At 41.9% G+C, this 15,222-nt stretch overlaps 1 protein-coding gene across 7 annotated transcripts in view; it reads right to left on the reverse strand.

The window, feature by feature from the left end:
* Positions 1–14,793, reverse strand: part of meis2a (Meis homeobox 2a) — a 94,578-nt gene extending 79,785 nt beyond the window's left edge. Inside the window, exons 1-8 of one of the 7 annotated variants that reach the window (XM_055863507.1) lie at positions 14,716–14,793; positions 13,404–13,851; positions 12,620–12,849; positions 11,705–11,846; positions 11,275–11,325; positions 10,563–10,613; positions 9,810–9,959; positions 1,345–1,459 (exon numbers count right to left, since the gene is read on the reverse strand). In XM_055863507.1, the coding sequence (XP_055719482.1) occupies positions 1,345–1,459; positions 9,810–9,959; positions 10,563–10,613; positions 11,275–11,325; positions 11,705–11,846; positions 12,620–12,849; positions 13,404–13,415 (751 nt within the window). In that variant the 5' untranslated portion in view covers positions 13,416–13,851; positions 14,716–14,793. Of the gene's footprint in view, positions 1–1,344; positions 1,460–9,809; positions 9,960–10,562; positions 10,614–11,274; positions 11,326–11,704; positions 11,847–12,619; positions 12,850–13,116; positions 13,360–13,403; positions 14,637–14,656 lie in introns of those variants that run through there. The other 6 variants (XM_055863506.1, XM_055863511.1, XM_055863508.1 and 3 more) reach the window with 6 other exon arrangements.
* Between the last annotated feature and the right edge of the window lie 429 nt (positions 14,794–15,222).

The following is a 15,222-nucleotide window of genomic DNA, read 5'->3' on the forward strand; positions in this document are numbered from 1 at the left end:
CTGTTTTGGTGTTGATGCATTGTGTTGATGCCTGTGTTTCAATATTTCAACAGATGTGAATACAAGAAGATCTAAACAGTTTAACTATCCAAAATGCAGACTCACAGACATGACTTGCATTATTGGCTGGCCCTCGCTTCATATTCATCGCCAAACCCACTGGCTCCAAGTCATCTATAAGTCTTTGATAGGTAAAGCCCCGCCTTATCTCAGCTCACTGGTCACCACAGCAGCACCAACACATAGCACGCGCTCCAGCAGGTATATTTCACTGGTCACCCCCAAAGCCAATTCCTCCTTTGGCCGCCTTTCCTTCCAGTTCTCTGCTGCCAATGACTGGAACGAATTGCAAAAATCACTTAAGCTGGAGACTCATATCTCCCTCACTAACTTTAAGTACCAGCTGTTAGAGCAGCTCACAGATCACTGCACCTGTACATAGCCCATCTGTAAATAGCCCATCCAACTACCTCATCCCCATACTGTTATATATATATTTTTCTCCTTTGTACGCCAGTATCTCTACTTGCACATTCATCTTCTGCACATCTATCACTCCAGTGTTTAATTACTAAATTGTAATTATTTCGCCACCATGGCTTATTTATTGCCTTGCCTCCCTTATCCTACCTTATTTGCACACATTGTATATAGACTTTTTCAATTGTGTTATTGACTGTATGTTTGTTTATTCCATGTGTAACTCTGTGTTGTTGTATGTGTCGCACTGCTTTGCTTTATCTTGGCCAGGTCGCAGTTGTAAATGAGAACTTGTTCTCAACTGGCATACCTGGTTAAATAAAGGTGAAATAAAAACATAAAAATTATAACTGTAATAGAATGTAGGCATTATGATAGGCAGGCTGGCAGTCCAGACTATAAAAAGCACAAGCCGTTCTGAGCTGTAATTGGGCTTGTAGAGCTAGCAAAGTTAATATGTTTTCAATGCTAGTGAGAACTGGCAGAAATATCCTATTAACCACCAGCTTTCTTAGCACTCTGTTCAACTCTACCTCTAAATAGCTACAGTCTACAGCAGTTAATAAGGTGTGTGTGTGTGTGTGTGTGTGTGTGTGTGTGTGTGTGTGTGTGTGTGTGTGTGTGTGTGTGTGTGTGTGTGTGTGTGTGTGTGTGTGTGTGTGTGTGTGTGTGTGTGTGTGTGTGTGTGTGTGTGTGTGTGTGTGTGTGTGTGTGTGTAAGTGAGAGAATATTAACACTTTAACACCCTTTCTAATGAGCAGTAATTGTAAATTTGATCGTCTCCAAAAGTAGTGTGTTGGCAAGTCTTTAAAATATTATGTTGCATGTGTGGGTGTGGGTGTGTGTGTGTGTGTGCTGGCTCACCTAGTTCGCTGCTGTTGTCGCCGCTCTGTGAAGCGTGGCCACCGCTGGAGGGCCCTGGCGTGCCGGCCGAGTGTGTGGAGGTGGCGTCATCGTGGTCTCTCCAGGAAGCTGGGTTCTGCATGGGTTTTACAAAAAGAGAGAGAGAGAGAGAGAGAGAGAGAGAGAGAGAGAGAGAGAGAGAGAGAGAGAGAGAGAGAGAGAGAGAGAGAGAGAGAGAGAGAGAGAGAGAGAGAGAGAGAGAGAGAAAGGGAGACCACATGAGTATGTTGGAAACATGAGAGTGACATCTGTAAGAGTCTACAGTGCAGTGAGGATCTCTTGGACTGCTTACATTTCCTGGGCAAGCAAAGAGTTCTACTCATTTTGCTCCTCGCACACAATCAACAATGCCACTACAATCAAAAGCCGAAAGAAAAAGCCTAGCGCATTAAACCGTCTGGCACTAAAGTCTCAACTCTGCAATCAAACAGTTTCATTAATACATAAGAGCACACAACACAGCGACGGCGGTTAATGTGCCGTCTGATTTTGAACGTTGCAGTCAGGGCGCTCGCTGATTGTCTAAACACATATGGCCGGGCCCCGTGGAGTTAGTTTATACCGTAACCAATTGAGACTTCCGTGTCAAGTGAGAAATATCGAGGTAAGAAGCCTAAATACACCACAAGAGCTATTCATCATTACCACTGTCAGAAATGAAAATAAGATATGACAGTGATTCTCCCTCTAATCTGCCAAAAATGCACACACACACATGCCCCTACACACAGAGAGAGACACACACACACATTCAGAGAAAGTACAGAGCACTCCTACAGAGCAAACTGGCTCAAATACTGGTGCAGTAATAGTTTTTACAGAAAAATATAGAGCTCATAAGTAGAGTTTTTCCTTCCTCTCTCTCCTTCCTCTCTCTCCTGGTCTTTCCCAGGTCCCTGCAGGTCCGGACCGGGAAACAGGAATTCTACAGTACTGTACAGGAAAGGCTTTATCAGTGCCACACGAAGGCAGGCTAGAGGGGGAATTTCCTCTGCCATTCACACCACAGAGAGACAGACTGTGAGACACCCCTGTACACACACAGCACAAACAGACACATGAGTCACACACACACACACACACAAACACACAGGATAGCCTATTCAAATATAACTCATCACCTGAACACGATGACAAAATGTTGGCGAATGTTGGCCCAACGTTGCCTGGGGGCCTGGAAAAGCAGCCCCTTGAAAGGAGCCCAAGCCAAACAAACACAGGCCTGCACCAAGGCTTCCCACAAACCTCAGCCCACTTCTCCCCGCTTGCTTTTTTCACTCTCAAACACACATACATATATGAAAAGTGGGGGGGGGAATACACGGCACAGAAATATTTCAAAAGAGCCCGTTTTTTACCATTCTGCCTCAGATCGGTAGCGTTCGCGCTGAACTTTCGCCTGCTAGTGAGGCTGTCCCGGTTTGAGTGAGCTGTTCTGGGAGAGGACAGACAGGAGAGGGCCTGGAGAGGAGTTCACGAGGAGAGGCTATGAGACAGCAGCACAGAGCAGTTCGCTGACTGGCTCGCTGGTTCCCTTGGGTGCCTGGTCCTTATGTGTTGCTGCTCCTGCTCCAGCTGTGCCTCAGCTCAGCAGCCCTCCTTTTATCTGGTACGTTTTCAGGGAGGAAGGCTGTGTTCTCAAACAGCTCAGAGCGGGGCGGCAAACAGCAGACAGACACAGGCCCTTCAGCCCCAGCCACAGCGCTCCACTACAACCCCTCTCAGCGTCAGCTGTTCACCGGATGGCAATCAGATAAAGAACTGGGAGAATTACACAGAAGAGGAGAGGAGGTGGGGGGGAATAAGGCAGGCAAGACCGAACAATAGCCCCCCGTGGGTTTTAGCCCTTCTGAACAAGGGAGTGGAAAAGAAGAACGTCCCTACTTAATTAAGAGGGACGGATGATTGGGATCTACTGCTTACCTGGGCTATTGATCAGATACATGGGCTGAGATGGGCTTTGATGCGTCGAAGAGCCTTCGTTTACAAGTATCGGTATATTTTTTACATCACTAACATCACTAAAGTTAGACATCTCATAACTCTTCAATTAAGTCTCACGAGCAAATGTCATAAAAAAATGTAAGTGAACGAGAGAGAGAGAGAGAGAAAAAGGCGTCAAGAATCCCAGGCAGTGTATGATGTATTTAGCCCGAGCCAGACTCCAAATGGCCTCTTGTTGTTCTAAGGGAAGAAAATGACTGGGTTCCACTTCCTGACACTGAAACACCCATTGCCGGCCAGACTGGCCTAGAAAGCTACTATACTTTACAGTACGCTAACTAACTCCCTCTCTCGCTCTCTATCTTTCTCTTTCTCTCGTCACATCCACTGCAGCCAGTCAGGACAGCTTCTGATCTGACGGCCAGCTATGCCAGGGAACCACATGGATTTAATGTAACGGCTGAATCCATAGGACTTAATTTAGCTATCATTGCACAGTAATGTGTCATTTTTAATGGCTCGGGTACTAAATTAAAATCAGAGACGCCTTAGCTAATGGTGTTAAAGGGAGTGATATTTGGCAGTGAATTGCTAGCCAGAAGTACAGTAAATGGAAGCTTGGCCAGGGATCTAGGCCTGGACTAAACTAAGCCTAGTTGGTCACTGTAACATAAGCACAGACCAGACAACGGTAGGATTATTTTGTAGGGCCAAACATATGCTGATGTTTTCATTTGGTTAAACAGACGCCTCAGTGTGCATATCTGTCGCTCACCTCTCTTCAATAACCGCTCTCGCACAACATGACAAGAAATATCACAACACCGGCATTAACTTTCCACACTCAACAAGGTTAACCTTTCTGAGCTAGGAAGGGTGTTTGAGTCCATTAAACTTCAAACAACCTGGAGAGAAAAAAACCTACGTCACCCAAAAGGGTCTTCCTTCATCAATCTAAAAACCAAGAGTGCCTCAAAAACAGAAGAAGAAGAAAAGAAAAAAGGCCTGCAGCACCACGTCATGTGACTACTCCCTGTAGCTTGGCATAATTACGAGTCAAAACATGGTTCACTCCATGCTCTTCTCTAATTGTGTTAAAGAGCACTGTTACCAGGAGGACAGACGAGAGCAGCAACGAGCAAACACAACACGCGGCGCAGGCAGACAGGCAGACAGGCAGACAGGCAGACAGACAGACAGGCAGGCAGCACAATAGATAGACTAGATGGAAAATAAGATACAAGGCAAGCCTGGTCTCCCGGGGCTGACTTTTCTATTTGGTGGGGTTAGCGTCTCACAGCTGATAATGCATGTTGTAATTAATATAAAAGCAGGAGACAATATGGGGGAGAGGCTTGTAGTGCATCAGGGCCACAGGAGAACAACTCACTCCTCCGCTCCTGTTCTCATGTACACACGTCTGCCATGCCCATCGCAGCAATTTCACCGGCTTTTTTCCCCTTGGAATTTCAAATAAAATTGATTTAGCACTGTCATTGAATTTTGTTCAAATTCCCAAGATACCTAGGGGGAGGGGGTCTGAAAAAGAAAAGAATGCAGAGTGCTTCAGGGGACTACACTGGTGTACAGTATAGTCTCTAACAACACTGCCTTCAACGGCTCGGCCTGGGACGCTCCTGTGCTGAACATGTCCCATATTGCTGACACACTAGAAACATACAGATTCATTAATCATAGCCGGCTGACATTTCAAGACGCATCTTGCCACCCCTCATAAGCAGTTCAAGTCCTCGGCCATTTTTTACGATTTTTACACGTAATTATAGAGACACGCCAAAGAAAGATGTTAAACGTGAAGGTACTCTTCTGCTGAACAACTGAGCATTTTACAACACCTACATTTATCCTCCGAGAATAGAAAGGAAACATTAATTAAGTATCTAATAATTCACTGTTGTGTGTTTTAAGAGAGGCCCGGGAGACTGCCAGAGTGTATGGTGGGGAATTTACGAAATAAGTCTCATTCCACTGAATGGCACATTACATGTGTAATCATTCTCTCAGAATGCACAGATAAGAACGTGATTCCACTCCATTGAATGCTATGTGATTAACGACATCGACTCATACAAACATGAGAACATTCCTCATCAATCTGACAACTGATCGATTCAAAAAGACATCTAGACCACGGATAACAACATCTTAGAATACAACTAAAATATTTCAAATGACAAAACAACAAGAAAAGGTATTGCGGATACACACCCCTGGGCTGAAGTCATTATGAATATGCATGGGGCAATAGGTGTAAAATGCAAATCATCTGACAGCTAAATAGGACTACAGCCGTTTTTTCAGCTCAGTTGTAAGTTGCATCGGCGTCCATTGCATGGAGCTAGGAGGGAGGGACGGGTGAGTAGAGATTGTGTGTATTTCTCTCCCTACTACCCATATTGATTAGAGATGCCTGCCAACAGACCCCTGCATCTGAACACTAATCAAATAGGAAATGTAGGCCCAGACATTCTACCATCACAAAACAATTGTCTGGAACAGTGCAGTCAGGCCACTCAACTACATATTATTTTGATGGGGGATCCAAACAGAGACAGTTCGGTCGGCGAGAGCTAGTGCTACTTAAATTAGAACATCTTCCAAAATGGAGAAATTCCATGGTTCAACAGCACCGGAAGCCCCGGAGGCTAGACGTGGGCCAATACAGGGAGGTAGAGTGTATGATTATGGAGCAAGGAGCGTGTAGCGCTAAGCATAGGAACATAAAGAAACAGGACATATATTACATGATAACAACAAACGTCATTGTACGTTGTACCAGATGTCATATTATTGGTTTGAATCCTTGTCATCATCATTCCATCGGATCAATGGTTTTTTACGGCCCAAGCCTTTACCAGAGAACCAAATGTAAACACTGGTGTTTTCTCTCTGGCCGTGCAGTGCTAGGATAACCTGCATAACCTTTGTGGGAACTATAACCAACAGCCCTCAAGCCGTTGAGTGAAAAACCGAGAGTGGCAGAAAACTCAAATCCCACAATATTTCTTCATAACAAACTATGCACAAGTCGTAAAAATGATGTCAATAGCATATGCATGTGTTGGAGGATAATTCAAATCTTGGCCAATATGTACAGCTTGGTGGAAAAAGGCTGTACAATAGACACGAGGAGGCACAAAGAACAAATCCATTAGAACAGATCATATTCAGCAACCATTCATTCTAGACTATTTGGCGCCTTAATTGGATGTAGCACAGAAAAGGCAGAAATGTAATTTCATTAATTAAAAGACATGCAAGTACAGCAATAGTCATAGAAATCCAACGTAAGAAATCAACAGTGTCATAAAGCCCCCCTCTGACAATGGTATAATCCAATCAGCTCTGACAATACAGCGTTGAAGTGTAAATAACAGAGCACTTATTAGGGTCTACTGTCAGGTAGAGAATTGAGGGGGTTAGAGAGGGAGAGCAGCCAGGTCACATCAGATCGACTTCAGTATTTGACGTTTGTCCTGGTCCCCAGGACGTTGGGAGATGCCTTCAATATCGTCCACTAGGGGCAACGTGAGCACCTATTACCATCTAGGCTTGCGTGCTCTGGCTCCGAGGATCGCGGGTTCAATCCCAAACCCTAACTCTTACCTTAACCCTATCCCAAACATTAACCCTTACCTTAACCAGTCAGAATTATTGCCTAAACTTAACTGTCAAAATTGTACGTTTATCCCCTGAACAAACGTTGAATACTGAAGTCAGACCATGATACCTTGTTAGAGAGAGAGGGAAAGGGAGAGGGGGAAAAACAAGCTCAACGGGCTGTCTCCGTGAAGAGCCTCATCATCTCCAGCAAGCCCAACTTTCACCAAATGAGATGTAGCCCTGGGCTATATATTAAAAATGCATATCAAAGCAAAGAAAAATGGACGTGAGAGATTCTAACTAAATAAATTAGCATATCTAACTATCAAATTGCCTTCCCCTCTCCAACTAGAAGAGAGGTTAGAAATGAATAATAAAACAGAGGCAAAATAAATAATAAAATAAATAAAACAAAACAAGTGTAGCTGCAACTCAGAAACCCAACAGTAGGCCTACACACACGTGTTGCTATACACAGATTTCAATATTGTGTTCACTCATTACATTCCTCATCGTATTTGAGGCATATACAACTCAAACTACCAAAATATGATATGGAAATGAGTGAGCATGATGTGGGGGACATAGTCATTAACTACAGGGTTTTAGGGCCTGGTTAAGCACAGGGCACTATAATATACCCTCTGCTGTTGTATGCATCCTGTATTCTTCATGACCCTAGACCTATAGTTTGTGCCATACTGTTTTTACTTTTATATCAGCAATTATATTTTGCACTGCATTTCACATTACTGTCAAGAAGTATAATAAAAAATCGATACATGTAAGTGCAACAATAAATATATGATCAGCCTATCACAGTGCACATTACGTTTATAACAACGTAACAGTCAGTGTACGCTACAGTGTACGCTACACTGCACATCTTATTTTATACTGCACATGTTATTTTTTTATTTTTTTAAACATTTGAATAAAGATAATCTGTACATTATTAGCCTATATTCACACTACAGTTCAGCACTATAGTCGCTCAGTAAACAAGATATAGAAACGCATACGCAACCTCCTTCCGCTTTAGTAAGGCTGAGCCCAACAATTAGCTGTAGTAAAATGATCATTGCTGCCACAAGAAAGAAAGAAATCGCTCCAACTCAAATAAGACAACTAATGAAGTGGTCAGTGTAAACGACCCCAAGATAAATGACTTGTCGTGCACCTTCGCGTTTGTTTATTGCTGGTCCTGATTTTCTTTATTGGCATATTTAATTACCTAATTATGAAAATAATATTTCTCACAAGTGGACCCGATGACAATTGCTTAGGTCTAAACATTGCGAGGGATAAACATTGCGAGGGAACATTGGAAATTGGCTTGAGTATCAACCATCTGCCACGAAACTAAACAGGCTAGTTTATCTAATCTCTTCAGTATAAACAACAGAATGCCTCATTTCTACACTTAGCCTATTCTGGAGAGGAGCTCCACCATGTTGAGCTTTTAACCGCTGCTCGGCCCCACTTTGCTACGGGTGTTAATTGTGTTTTAATTCACCTTATGCTTTGCACTCTGACTGCGCAACTCTGAACAACGCGCCGGCTTTTCAAAGAGAATCAGCCGCTATTATAGCTAGACCCAACAGTTGCAGCGCAGTGACTTTGAATAATACTTCAATCTGCTTTCATTCCTAATAGGCTTGGGCTCGTGCTGCTCAGATATAAACCAGTCACTCTGTCACGAAATACACACCTCGAATTCACCAAAACGTCATCCCTACAACCTATTTAATAGGGATATTAGATCTGATCACTGATATTAAATCAATAATGAATTATCAACGTTAGGCCTTTATACAATGCACCGATTATATGCAGCGTCCCGTTTTTACACCGAACAAGACGCATTTAAGGCACGGGATAAATCTTGAAATTTAAACGCACTGTACTTCAGGTATATGTAATTGAATTCATTATTATGGAGCCTCAAGGCCATAAAATGGGGGTGCAGAGGAGAGAGAGAGCCACTGCAGAGCAGAACCACAGGGCGATCAATAAGAAACAATTAAACACATTAACAGCAACAGCAAGTAACGCCATTACTGCACTGCCAAGCCGTGAGGTAGGCCTAATACCACATTATGAACTTGACATTGATGGTAGCCCATACTGAATATCACTTTCGCCCTTTCTGCGGCAAAACCCGAAAGCTTTTTTACGCACGCCCCAAATCATTATAGTCTCTTACACTGTCTCTCGAAATGATGCCCTTGCTTTCTTTATCATTAGTCCACTCCAAAAACGTGCTGTTCTATTGTAATTCTGAGCAACATTTAATCGCTTTCACATTCAATGTCCAACAATCCATATCCCCCAAAAAACAATCCATACCCCCCCCCCAAAAAAAAAACATAACACACACACACACACACACACACACACACACACACACACACACACACACACACACACACACACACAGAGAGAGAGGCAAACAGTAATTATACACACATGAATGCCCCTAATCAAAAGACTAAAACAATAACTCACTGCATTGTATCACAAATGACTTTTGACCTAAAAATATCGATTTCCCAAATGCATCTGCAGCGTGCAACAGCACCAACAGGCCTACTGCTGAGGACATATACCACGACCCAGGCTAAACGGTGACTATAATGACAGTTCACACCATGTAAAACAATCAACAAATTACACCGTTAGTAAAATACATTTGAAACAACTTCTAACGACAATAAAATGTCACAAATGACTATTTGAAAACGTCTACTTCAATATGACAAACAACAAACAACACGCACTCACAACAACGACGCCGTAACAGGCCTCTATAACTTTCTGATAAAACTATTATAAAGATAGAAAAGCTTATTACTTACGTGATCGGCTAGGTTGGTCGAAGATCCTGAGAGCTCTTCGTGGTCTGACTTCGAGCTTCCATCCCGCTCGTCAATAACTAGATCTATTGGCATTTTTCCTTTCAAACAACTGATGTACCGGTGGCAAAAATTGTCGCAGAGCTCGTGCACCTAGAACAAGGAGAAAATAAAAAATTGTCAGGATGGGGAAACGGTGCAGACAGTCCAAGAATATCTAGCCTACAATTAAGGGGCATTATCCGCGCAAGGAAACAATAGTGACATTGTTGCAGCGGTTATTATTCTCTTGAGACCAGGGCAACAAGTTGAACGGAAAAAAATAAACACCATGCGTAAGCTCGACATATAATAACCAGTTGAGGCCAAATCTCCAGCCTTAAAACCTGTGATATTACCATAACAATAATGCCAAAGCATTATCAATACGGTCAGTGTATTGTATAGGCCCAAGAGTGTGAATTCAATCCAATCACTCGGAATTATTTTATGAGTCTCTTTATGACAATTAAACATTATAGTATTTTAATAGTTGAATATTAATATGTTTCTCTTAATAATGTATTACATCACATAGAATATAAACTCATTTTCAGCTAAATTCAAAAACTGTCTAACTTTCACAGTTGTGCAACAAACTAGGCTACTTACTACACGAGTTATGTAAATACAGGGCCACATGCAGAATCTAAAGCGGATCACGTCTCAAACACTATAATCACACAATAAAAATATGAATTGTAAAAAAAAAAATACCTTTTCTAATTCCAAAAGGTGAAATCGTAATACTTGTATGGCTTGTATCATCTGAAAACAGGAATAAACAATAATAAACAACATTTTTGGAGTCTTCAAATTCTGAAAGTATAATGGAATGGTAAGCATAAGGCTCCACATTGTTATTTTCACTTCATATAACAAAAACACATTCCTGCATTTTCTTGAAGTTCAGACTATGGGGTTCTCGAGCAAATGTATGCTTCCCACATCTGTTGTGGTGTGCGATACTGCATTCGCTATTCATTTAACATTTGAAAAATAAAAACGTTACGATTATCTAACAACTGAATTAGGCAAGACACATTTGGTCAACCGAGCCAATTGATCTGGGCTACATAGGCAGCGATTTAAACGGCAAATCCTGCTCCATTGCTCCCAATGAGTGACCATGGCACAGGATTCGCCCAGTGAGAGTCCCAGCGCTTTTTAGCCTAATCAGAGGCTTCCCTCTCGGCCTCCTGTAGGCAGCGTAATGCTGTGCCACTCGAGACCCCTCAGAGCTTCCCCTTGTTCACTTCAAAGAAACCTATCTAACATCTGTGTTGTGCTTTTGCATCAAATCCTTACATGTTTACTTTGCGATGCTGAGAACACAAGAGCATGGTTTAAGTCAAAAACAACCTAAGTAGAAGTAACAGTTACACCAAAAAGGGGAATTGAAAAGCAAACGGTCGTGCATAGTGCTTACCAAATTGTCCAACTCTGGATTTGATGAAAATAAAGGTTTTTCTGCTCGGACCTAGAATGACACCAAAGATGTTAATTCGACTACTTCTTACAGGCGTTGAATGCATTTAGTCATGAATCCATTCCAAAATATATATTTGACTTTAGTGCAATAATGTTGTATAATAAATAAAACACAATTCAAAGTTATATTATGTTTGCATTTCATGCTGTGTAGACATTCATGAGTCAATATTATCAGTGAATTTGCGTTTTAACTTCGAAATTATATAACCTAACAAACACACTTTTAATTTTCAAATGTTCAACTTTAACATTAAAAATCAAAAAGGTGAAATGTGTAAAAAGTTAACAAGAAGATACGTGTGCTACGTGTGCCATGAGCACTTGGAAAATCCTATTAGCTGTTTAGAAAATATATAAAAAGTGACCTGTTTGGCAAAGACTGCGATGTCCTCATTGAAGGAGTCGGAGGAGCAGACATCGCCGCCTGCTACCCCAGGCTCCCTCGGAGTGCACGTCGCCAGTTCGCACTTCTCAAAAACCAGCGCGAGCAGTGGGAATAATGGGTGACTGCAAGAGGGGAAACAGAGCCTGAGCACAACCTGGCAGCCAGCTCCTCCACACAGGCTTAACACAAGCTAATCACACGGCGACACAGCAAGTTAAAGTTGTGCGTAAAACTAAAGATCCCAAGGAGTGTAAATAGTGAAGAATTTGTCAGGAATAATTTAAACTACTATACTTTCCAAGGTTTTGACTGAGATAACATTTGAAACGTATCTCCAAATTCTTCCATAAAGTAGATTACTTTGTAAACATTTTATGAATAAGCTATGTGCACATCAATGGCAAAATGCATTGTTTACAAATTACATCATTTGTCTATTATTTTTCCAATGCATGTTACGCACGGACACTAACGCATTAGTGCTGACTATTATAATGTTTTGGCGATTATACCAAATATAAACTCGGACCTATCAACTTTTTTACAAGTAGCCATTACCATACGTTGCAGTGTGTGTTTATCCCCTTGTTACAATGTGCCAATAAGATGCATCCTTCTATTTAAAACATGCTTAGTTTTAATTGTATACTATAATAGTTATCCATATTCTTTTTAAAATGTAAGTTGTGATAATATCAGATGACTGATAAACATAGACCTCTAGGTTTTGACAATATTACATTTTTATCTAAACTACACTTCATTTTGTAAACTTGCTAATGCATATAGGCCTACGCTGGGTTAACTTTTGCAACAAGTAAAACGTCCATGAGTCAAAACACACTGAAAGCGTAAAATAGATTAAAAATAAAGTATGTAATTATAGTCCACCTACCCATAGATTTGATCTTTATCCCTCTTTAAAACATCGTTGACAGCGGAGCCCATGCTGTTGGGCATAACGCTGGGATGGGGTGCATGAGCACCGTAGTGCTGGCCATGGAGCGGTGGTCCATGGTTCAAGTGATGGACTTGGGGTAGCGGCCGTGGAGCATGCGGGTCTCCGTACATAGACGCCGGGACCCCGACTCCGTCCATCCCACCATAATGGGCCAGCTCATCGTACTGGAATAAAACAACAACAAAGTCAGAGGATAGAAATTCACGCGTAACGTGGCCAAATTGTACATTTAGGCTAATTATCAGGTAACATGTTACTGAAGTCATAGTAGGCTATAGTCAAAGCGATATAGTAAAACGAGGCTACTACACCAGCATTTGAAAAAAGTAAGCAAATCCTTGTGCCAATCCTGTTGCTTCGGCAGAAAAGGCAATCGCCATGGCTAAACTACCAAGTGAATACATTGATAAGGTTTTTGTATTTGTAATTACCAAAAACATTTTAAAGTTCTGAATCCCCGAAGGTGGGTTACTTTGGCAAAACACCGAATTACTTAGGAGTCCCTTTAAAACTGCTCCACGAATGCTGCGGAGACCGTCGGTTAAGCAGGGGCTTTAACTCCGCTTGAAGAGTAAAGGTAGCCTACTGCAAAAATGTCAAATAAAACGGCTTAGATATGAACAATTTATAAATAAGCCGCCACTGACAAGAGGATAGCGTTATGGAGGCCCTCCTAGAGTGGATTTGTATAGGTAAGTGTTGGAGATTTAAAACCTACCCTTTGCGCCATCAGGCTGCGCTCCAATAAACTCCTGGATGTGTCGTATATTTAATATCCCAGTCAGGTTAGAAAGTGATTTACTGGTAAGATTCCTTTTTCAACCAACTTTGCGAATTCTCCTATTCTCCAATGTGGTAGAGTGCAAGCAGAAGCATCAGTTTTGCAATTTTTCTTGTTTTCCTCTTTCCCCCAAAAATAAAAAAAAATGTCAAGCACCAAACTGAAGGTTACAATCGGCCCATCAACAACCTGCATGTAACTAAACTGTCGTGTCTCGTGGCTTTTTGCCACTCCAGCTGTCAATCAAAGCCAGGGGTTGTCAAGGTAATGAATGAATGATGGTTGGTGATGATGTTCAAGAGAGGATGAATCTTTTCAGCCCGTTTTCATCCAGCAAGTCCGCGTCCTCTTTATGCCTCCGGATTGCTATCTTGTTTTATTATTACTGTAAAAAGAAAAAGCAATAGAAATTAAGAGATTGCAATTCAGATCTTTCCTTTCCCCCGTAGGTATTTCGTCTATCTCGCGGTCTGAGATGAGTGAGTGTCAGCGAGTGTTGGCAGGTTGGCTGCTAGCTTGCTTATAGAACAGAGTCAGTTTGCTGCGCTGATCGGCGGGAGAATGAAATGACGGAACCCGGAAGTAGCGGTGGCCATAGCCAGTCCTACAGCAGCTACAGAAAGAGAGGAGAGACCAAATCCTGTGATATGCAGAGTATGCACGAGGACGGCTTCAACTCCTCACGGGGGGAGCCAAACAACACAGATTCTACACTCCCAGGCAATTCCCTTCGCTGATAAGTGAGAAGCAAAAAGAAAAGAAAAAAGTGAAGTAGCCTATTTGTGTTAATCTGCTATGCTTTTAGATCCGAAGCAGCGTTTCCCTATACATGCCAACGCGGACCTATAGCGCTATATAATAAGAGTAGGAAAAGCCCGAGCTAAGGCGCACGACTAACTTGTTCTAGTTTCACTATTGCAAATAGTCTGAAAGAAATACGCGTGGCACCTCGTACCGTTCACGAGTCAAAAAAGTTATCATAAATATGATAAATAATGAACAGTAAGTAGCCTATTGTTCACACATCACCACTCATACTTATTGTTTTCACTCAAAAATATTCGAAACTAAGAATCCGTCACGCAATCAAAACATGATCTCTAGTCAAATCATCTATAATGACACTGTAAAGATACCTGATTCGTTTTGAGTTTAATTTATGAGCATGACGCCTACTTGTTAACGCTTACTTGTTATCTTGTGTTGTGGTTATAGCCGGTGTGCCTAGTATGAAATATCTCGGTAATACCTTTTAATCGTACTGCTAATTATGAACTGGGCTGTTTAGCAAATTAAACGATATGGCGCACCCCTTCTCAGTCCAGAATGAACTTTTCCAAAAAGAAAAAGCTTTTGTAGAGAAAGTAATTTTGTATGTTTCTCTCGTCCAATCCCCTCTCTCGATAGAAATCCGTGCCTTACCTCAGAGTAGTCAATTATCAAAGCTCCCCAAGATCATCAATCATGTCTTGAGTTTGAAGTTTAGAGGAGGAGCAACGCTCCGGCCATCGATTGCGCTGAGGCTATAGCCCTTTTTCCCTGAGCCCAAGCTTTTTTACGCACAAAACCGAAACAGGCCATCTATCCCTTTTAATATTTAGCTCCATCAATGATAATATACACTTTTGCGCAGATGGCATCATCGTTATATTGATATGTTTTCACATAAATTGATACATTTATGGCTCGGTGACATTTTTGGTGGTTGTCGAAATTAACCATTCATAGGTTGGATGAGCTAAAGGGTTGGATTCAG

Source organism: Salvelinus fontinalis, chromosome 15, assembly GCF_029448725.1.
Source record: "Salvelinus fontinalis isolate EN_2023a chromosome 15, ASM2944872v1, whole genome shotgun sequence".
Taxonomy (NCBI): domain Eukaryota; kingdom Metazoa; phylum Chordata; class Actinopteri; order Salmoniformes; family Salmonidae; genus Salvelinus; species Salvelinus fontinalis.